Source organism: Talaromyces amestolkiae (assembly GCF_001896365.1).
Source record: "Talaromyces amestolkiae strain CIB chromosome Unknown scaffold3.1, whole genome shotgun sequence".
Classification (NCBI taxonomy): Eukaryota; Fungi; Ascomycota; class Eurotiomycetes; order Eurotiales; family Trichocomaceae; genus Talaromyces; species Talaromyces amestolkiae.
In genome coordinates this window covers 367,350-375,308 of record NW_024468039.1, presented here as the reverse complement: position 1 = coordinate 375,308, position 7,959 = coordinate 367,350, and the positions used below count along the sequence as shown (strand labels likewise).

At 48.4% G+C, this 7,959-nt stretch overlaps 1 protein-coding gene across 1 annotated transcript; it reads left to right on the top strand.

Annotated features, from left to right (window-relative positions):
• Positions 1–3,595: 3,595 nt before the first annotated feature.
• BHQ10_002178 (uncharacterized protein) lies at positions 3,596–5,797 on the top strand (the record flags this gene model as incomplete). Its single annotated transcript, XM_040874295.1, has 1 exon — positions 3,596–5,797. The coding sequence occupies one exon, from the start codon at positions 3,596–3,598 to the stop codon at positions 5,795–5,797; it is 2,202 nt and encodes a 733-aa protein (XP_040730683.1).
• Between the last annotated feature and the right edge of the window lie 2,162 nt (positions 5,798–7,959).

Here is a 7,959-nt window from a genome sequence, read left to right as displayed (position 1 = left end):
AAATGAAAAATTTTTTCAGTCGGTTTTAGCTTTAGCCTAATACTGCAGTCTGCTGTGTACATTGCACAAGATGAGGCTTATGCAAGCCGCATGCCAAGTCGAATCACGGCCAACATACGGAGTCCTCCGCTCCTAGCTGAATTTCCGCCAAAGAAAGTTTCTGGAACCAAAGGAATATCTGTTCATGAACTTCAAAGTGCTCGCGTGGAAAATTTTCTTCTTAGCGATGTTTAGCTTCCGAAAGCGTACATTAGCGCAGATCATGGAGACGGGCTGATTTCCTGGATGTGGTGTGGTCCCGGGGGGGTCCGTGTGCCGGTAACACGCCGTACTGAGCTGTGTATTGTACCGAAAGGGTCGTAATGAACCATGTCAAACTATGTTTATCAGAATTTTCTGCGCTAGGGAGCTTTCTCCTGCGTACTCTCGTTGAGTTCTTGATGGCTTTGGGGGGAATGTAAACGTCGGGAGGTTTTTGTGTACAGCTGTGCTGTAAATGAGTGTATGTACGAACGGAGTAATGGATCGTTGCTTAGGCTGTGGTTGGTGGGTCGTTCGGCTCTGGGCTACCAGTCTACATAGTACTTCCTTTTCGGGCAGCTACTTTGACCACTAAGAAGATTAGGACAAGATCTCGTCGAGATCAATCATGCCAAATTCCTGCGCATCTCCGAGTCCTAGAAACCTACTAGCAGCTATGCGATGCGAGTGTCAGCTGGACATGTTTAGGAGGCAGCCTACCTTCTAGTCTTGGTCGGTAGTTATAGTTGGCATGTACGTACGGAGTAGGTATCAAGAGCCGATCTAAATTCCAAATAGCTTAGATGCTGTCTCCTTTCGAAGATACATTACGTACTATAAATGCATGTACGCATGTATGGAGTGCTTAATATGGTCGGCAATTGAATGTCTACTATGTAGTTAGTATTCGGCATAGGACAGCGCATCAGCCTTGACAGTCCTCATTCAGTTTGATTCATTGTCTGGATCGATGGTTGAATCCCCTCCATATCTGGCCTATCTCACATGAGTCAAAATGAAAAACATTTAATTCTTCTGTAACTCACAGACAGATCTAGATGTGGTCGTCGTGTGCACAATCGAGCCCTAAGGTGTTCTGGACCTGGCAACGACGGTCTAGAACGCGCAGCCCTTGCAACATCCCGACTCCAGAGTCCAGACCATCGGAATCCGCTTTACGCAGTAGGTCTTGCGCAAATCTGTTGACTCTTATTGACTCCCGTTTTTAGTCCCAGCATTCTCTAGCAGATCTAGCAGAATAATCTAGTTGCATGAATAGAATCCATGTCTCAGCGTCGCTGCAGCTAGATTACGCGTCGCATCTCCGCGGCGTAAGACATGATTACTAACCGTGACTGTGTCAGTGAAACGGAAAAATTGTACCAATGCGCCGAGGTAACACAGTCAGTAATCAGTTCGTATCGAATAATAATCCTGGGGTGACAGATCGTAGCTCAAGTCTCTGGCTGTTGTGCTACAACCCGGCTTGCCGTACCCCGGACCGAGATAGAGCCCTACAATGTCCGCCGGTTGCCGCTCGGTGAAAGAACCGGCAAAGACAAGTCCCGTTGGAATGTCGCACTCTACTGTACGAAGCTCGAAGAACGTCGAATCTCGTGACTTTGTCATGTCTTGGTTTACGTATACTCAGCTGAGAACTCGGTACGATGGCAACATAAGCGAGGACAGGATCTGGAGTAGACAGAATAGTTGAGCATAATTCAGCCGAGTGTTCACCGGCTCTACCCCGCAAAATCCAGCAGAAATGGCCTCCTTTCTTTTTCCGTTCTCCACGGGATCACGAACCCTTTCCTCGGGTGGGCCAATCATGCAGTCGGGTTGACCTTTCGCAACATTTCATTTCCACTTTGTGCCCGTGTGACCTTCGGCCGATACAATATATTGGTTTTTGAAATACGATTTTCATGTATACGATCTAGAGTACTGACTTACTCGATAGACTAGTTTCATGTCCAAGACTGAAGTTTGTAGATGCAAGCGATCGGTCAGCTGACCGCCGTCACGCGTTCTCGGCCAGCTTCGGCATTTCGGCCTTATGAGTAACTCGACTGCGGAGAGGGACTACCTGATCATTCTTGCTAACTCCGAGGCATTGTGACTCCAGTCTGGAAAGAACTGTCTGAGTCACACCACCTGCCTGCAGGAATAACGTAGTAAGTACCTGCCTAAAGCATTTGAGATACTTGGCATCGAGCGGCGATATCCGTACCACAGTCAGCTGATAGCGTTGTTCGATCTACAGCCTAACATGAGTACGATGGAGCCCGATGAATGGGGAAGCAACGTGGAAAGAAACTCTGTTGCCTTGACAGATCATCAGAAACGAATCAGCGGCCCAGAAAGAGGTGAAAAATTTTTAACGTTGATGCACAAAAGGTCGATAAACGAGACCCTTTTAGCCGGTAGAGATCTGATGGCCGATCGTTGCTGGCCGATTGTGGCTGAGTAGACAGTTTTCGGGTGGTGATTGGTCCCGGGYTTCTGGGACAGGGAGYTTTAMAAGCCACATTACTCTAGTATGCATGTGAAGATGCTTCAGGATGCATTCCTGGTGCAGAGAGTTGTGTGGAAGAGGAGAAACATAGAAAAATTCTCTTTCGTTGCCGGAGCCGAGCGCCAATGAGATAAGGTCGGCGTTCGCTTGCTTACGGCAGAATGGCTTACAAATTGTGGCTGATGCGTGGGTCTTGCAGTCGTGGACAGCACTGATTGGTGGATGGAAGCGGAAATGGGTGAGCATGCTACAACCCAATCAACGACCGCCTTCTAGTACATTCCGTAACGCTGCGTACACTAACCGTAATGATACGACGTGGAGTGAAACGATACACGGGAATGACCGATGAACAAACGAGGGTGGGTCCTGGGCTTAGCTAGTTGCATTATGAGCCCAGGGTCTGTCACCCATTCGTCGTCTTTAAAATAGTTCAAACGTCATACATAGTACTATGGCTACGAATCGTGGCTATTATCGTCTGCAGAGTAAGACAGACGAAAATTCTTTCAGAGTTTATAATACTACGAAGCCCCATCGTAGAACCCATACTTATTTACTGATTATCAATTGTTCAAACATTACTCATCATACACAACACAACCCACCCAGCTCAATTAGTCTACTACACTACCACACTACTACATAAGACCCGCGACATACCGGCCCTACGATTAACCAAACCACACGTCAGGCATCCCCATTGACTCATCGACAGCCACGCTATTGATAAGTCCGTGTTTGGAAACACTCCCGGAAAGCTTCCACCTCGTTCGATGGCTTACCAGTAACCGCATCGCAACCCAACTCGTGATCTGGAAAAAGTTAAAACAATTCCGTTGCGATAGTGCACGGCCACAGTGAGTTTGTCCGACCAAAGAGAACCGCCGAATTGTCAAAAAAGTCTGGCGCACTGATTTGTAACCCGCGGATCAGATTCCAAGCGTTAGGAGAACCTTCCCACCAGTGCGACTATATATTCGACGTCCCCCCCCAGGGTGGCAAGCCCCTTCCGCCTAAGAGACCTTTCTTACTCCACTTTTCCTCCCATACCAAACTATGCTCCTCTACCCTACCGTACGTAATAAGGACCTCATCACTCACGCTCAGTGGCCGAACACCACTACCGACCTGGACCTCCTACAAGACGGCCAGCTCCCTCCTGACATTCTCGCCCACAACCACCTCTACAGCCAAGACATCTCTCAACAGACATACCACTCTCAGCTACAGTCGCCCTTCAGCTCGCCTCGACTGCAATTACACCCTTCGTCTGGCTCATCTTCGCCCACCTTTTCCTCGTCCTCGCCGGCGTTCTCGTCAACTCGCTCTCCAGTCACAAATTTTTCTGGAGACTTTCCCATCTTTGACGGTAGCTGGTCTGAAGCACCATCCATGAGCGTCGCCTCATCCTACAATCCCGCATTCCACATTGCACCACCGGCGCCGTCGCCGTATCCCAACGCTCAATACTCTACGCCTCAGTACATGACACAGCATTCTCCTATGTTGGCGCAGTCTGGCATCGCAACCAACACCCACGGCAGTTGGGACACCGACGCCAACGTCCAGCTGCTCAGTCCAGCTCATGCACAAAAGGGACTCGCTCGCGGTGCACACAAGCGAGCAGCCTCGGGATCCTCCGGCAAGACGGGTTCAACTTCGCCACAAGCAGCGGCAACATTTGCCGGGCAATACCAAAACTCGAATCCAAAAAAGTCGCTGCCTACTCCAGTGCAGACGCCAGTGCAGAACTCATTCCTGGCCCCTGCCTTTCAAAATTACGACCCGTTGACACATAATGGCGACACTGCCGCTGCAGAACAGGCAATGAGGCAAGCAGTCATGGAACAGCACAGCCACGGTAGCAACCACAACCACAACAATAGTCATTCGACCGCCGAAGACGACACCTCCTTCCACTATTCCCTCGCCCCCTCCGTTTCCAGTCTGAGTCACCACAACTCGCCGGTGACTCCTCAAACTACATATGACGAGTTCGATGATGGATCGAAAGCGGTAGTCCATGGTGAGGACCGATCTCCTGACTTTGACCGCTGGATGGGTGATTACTTACAGTTCGATGCGAATCCAGACTTTAATAGCCAAACCGCCATGTCAATTGGCGTGCCCAAACTCAACCGCACCATCTCTGATATCTATCAAGATGAGCTCTACAATACTACCGTTGTGCCTACGTCTTCGCAGCAGATGCGCAAAGCCAATACCAACATGGGTAGTCAGCCATACCGGAATTTGTTTGCCGACCGACTCAACGCCGCCAACCAGGGACATCTATCAGCTCGCTCTCAATCACCAGCTGGTACTTCGATGAACAGAGAGCGATCCCCATTCCGCCAGGGATCTCCTTTGGCTGCAGATTTCCGGCAGCAGGCTCGACTCCAGGCCTCTGGTCTGGGCTCTGCTTTGCAGTTGCCTGGTGCCCAGCAGGACGCTCAGGGAGAGATCAAGACTATTTCTCCCAAGGATGCACTATTGGAGTATAACGAGGGTCCTGATGACCTTGCCCATGGCTTGCCATCGCTGTTCCCTGCGAACGACATTCCTATCAGCAGCAATATGACCTCTCGCCGACAGAGCGCTACTAGCGCTTTCCAGCCTACATTGGCCTACAATTCTATGGAGACGTTTCCCACTCAGTACGCTACTCAGGCTGCTGGTTTACAACAACCCATGAACAACTTTATGCAGCCACAATTGCCATCAGCACAAGATCTCCACGCCAACAATACATTGCTGCAGCAAACGCCAGGTTTCCCTGCGTCGCTGCCCACTATGGAGTCTACGAATAGCGACAGGGTTATGGAAACAGCCACCAAACGGCCTAGCGACACCTCGTCGGACTCGGGCACATATACATGCACATACCACGGGTGTACATTACGGTTCGAGACACCGGCGAAGCTTCAAAAGCACAAGCGCGAAGCTCACCGGCAAACGATGGCTGGACAGAACAATGAGGCAGCCTCGTCATTGGCTCTACGCAATTCGCAAGCTGGCCCCCACAAGTGCGAGCGAATCAATCCGTCTACGGGCAAGCCCTGCAACTCTATCTTCTCGCGGCCGTATGATTTGACGCGGCATGAGGACACGATCCACAATGCGCGCAAGCAGAAAGTGCGGTGTCATTTGTGTACGGAAGAGAAGACTTTTTCGCGCAATGATGCGCTTACGCGACACATGCGAGTGGTGCATCCTGAAGTGGATTGGCCGGGGAAGCAGCGGCGCAAGGGACACTGATCCTCCTTCTTTCCTAGGGTCTAAAAGAGCCTGAGAGATAAGGCAATCCTGACGGAGGGGCTCGTCCACTGACGTCATGTGCGCTTACCGCATCTGGCAAGGATCCATGGCAGCTTCGGATCGGCAGGCCGATTCTTACCTAAGCATCTCCCAAGACAGCCGTTGACGTCATCGGCTCGATCCTTTCCTTTTTTCTTTTGAGCTGATGGTCTGACCTCATCTTCCTTTCTCCCTTTATTACTTTTACTGCTCTACATTGTTCATAATTACTAGACCGTTATGTCATGACCCGATACGTCTTGTTTGGTATTCATGTTATTTACAGCGTTGTTTTTTTGCTTGCAGCATGGGATTGGTGGTATTACGACTGATTGACTCATTGACTTTTCAAAGATGTTTATGCTTGTTACGACTATTGCTCATATGCTCATATGATATTGCATTCTACTTTGCATTGGACGGTTTGGTATGAATGGGATGGTACATAAGGACAAAAAAAAGGTGGTGCTTTCTTTTTTGCAGTTGTCTTGTACAAAAGATTTGTATTATATGATATGACCATAGATAGATTGTACTATTACTTATTTGACTTGACTTCTGCCCTTCAAGAGTAATAATACACTTGTACACTTGTAGATCCCATTGTATTCTGTATAGGATGGTGGTGATGTTTAATTAAGTCTTATCTCCTTGTCAATACTTGCATACTATATACATGTCTTACCACCTCTCCTGCTATGTATGAACGAGCCAACCACCATCCACCCGCTTTCTAGACGAGAAGCCACTGAGAAAAGAGGCTTCCCAAGCCACCACTTCATCAATAGCTTGCCAATCTTATTAGTTGACAATTTCATTGTTTCACATGGACGTACTATGTACTACTGAGATAGGATAGATCGACCGTTTCATTGACCGTCGTAGCATGTATTAGACTTTGTCTAATATTGTGGCTTGAGTTGGGCATTTTGGGGGTGGGCAGGGTTCATTCTATTTTCGTCCTTCCTTTTGAGTGGTTGCATGACTGTCATCTTATTGATGGAAATATTTCTACACTCGTTGAAATAATTACTTACCTTGTCTATTACTCTTCTGTACTGTACTGTCTCACTTCAACCTCCCTTGAATCATATAAATATGTATGGAGACTGATAAATGTGGATTGATCGGCGAACGGGAAATCCGTGCGCGGTCGTTGGTCCGCTTACCCACTTCGACTCCACTCGGAGGATCCACTCGTGAAAATTCTCTGTGTCAATGAATTGACCTGGAGATCGATTTGTACTCCTTTGTAATTGCGAGTGCAAATCTAATCGAGGAGCGTGGAAGGCCAAGAAAATCGGCAGCGATGCAGACAGAATGAGATTCTTCCAGATACTTCTCCCACCCTTCGCACGTATGGTTCTGCGTATGTACTTAGTACGTACGGGATTATGGAGAGCGGGTAACCTACATGGTTAATGCACCTAGTCAAGCCACAATCCAAATCTGACACCCTTCAACCCTTACAAAGCATTATCGGATGCACATGATTGGCTTAGAGCACTTAAAGTGTAGATCGATGCCTTTCTGTTCGATTCCACCTCCATCGGGTATTGAAATACGGGGTTTATTTGAAATTTTATGGTGTGTGCGTGTGGACTGAGTGGGTAGTGGATTGTGGATTGGTGTGGAGGGATACATCCGGCTTTCCGCACGCAGTCAGTCTCCGTGGAGTGTCGGATATATCTTCTATGTCCGCTTGCTCGCGGTGGAACGCCTCGGGAGGACCGGGTTGTTGCTTACTGTACATCGAAATGAATGGTCCATATCGCCGAGTTGAATCTACCAGAATAGGAAGTACGATACGTACGTGAAGAATATGTAGAGGCCTGATAGAGAGTGGATCGACACGTGTCGATGTGGCTGTGCGATGGCGATTCTTTAGTATGTGGATAGACACGGATACTATGGAGTACTTTCAATCTAGGTTTGCTAGGCAGATGGATTTCCTGAGTGGATAGCATGTGATATTCAGGAGATGTTGCCGGCTGGCTATATGCAGGTACAGTATACAGTATGATACATACGTAGATACAGTATGAGAGTGAAATTTAACTATATTGATAATGACATCTATCTATCCAATGATGTGACAAGCTTTAATGAATGGCTCTGGAGGG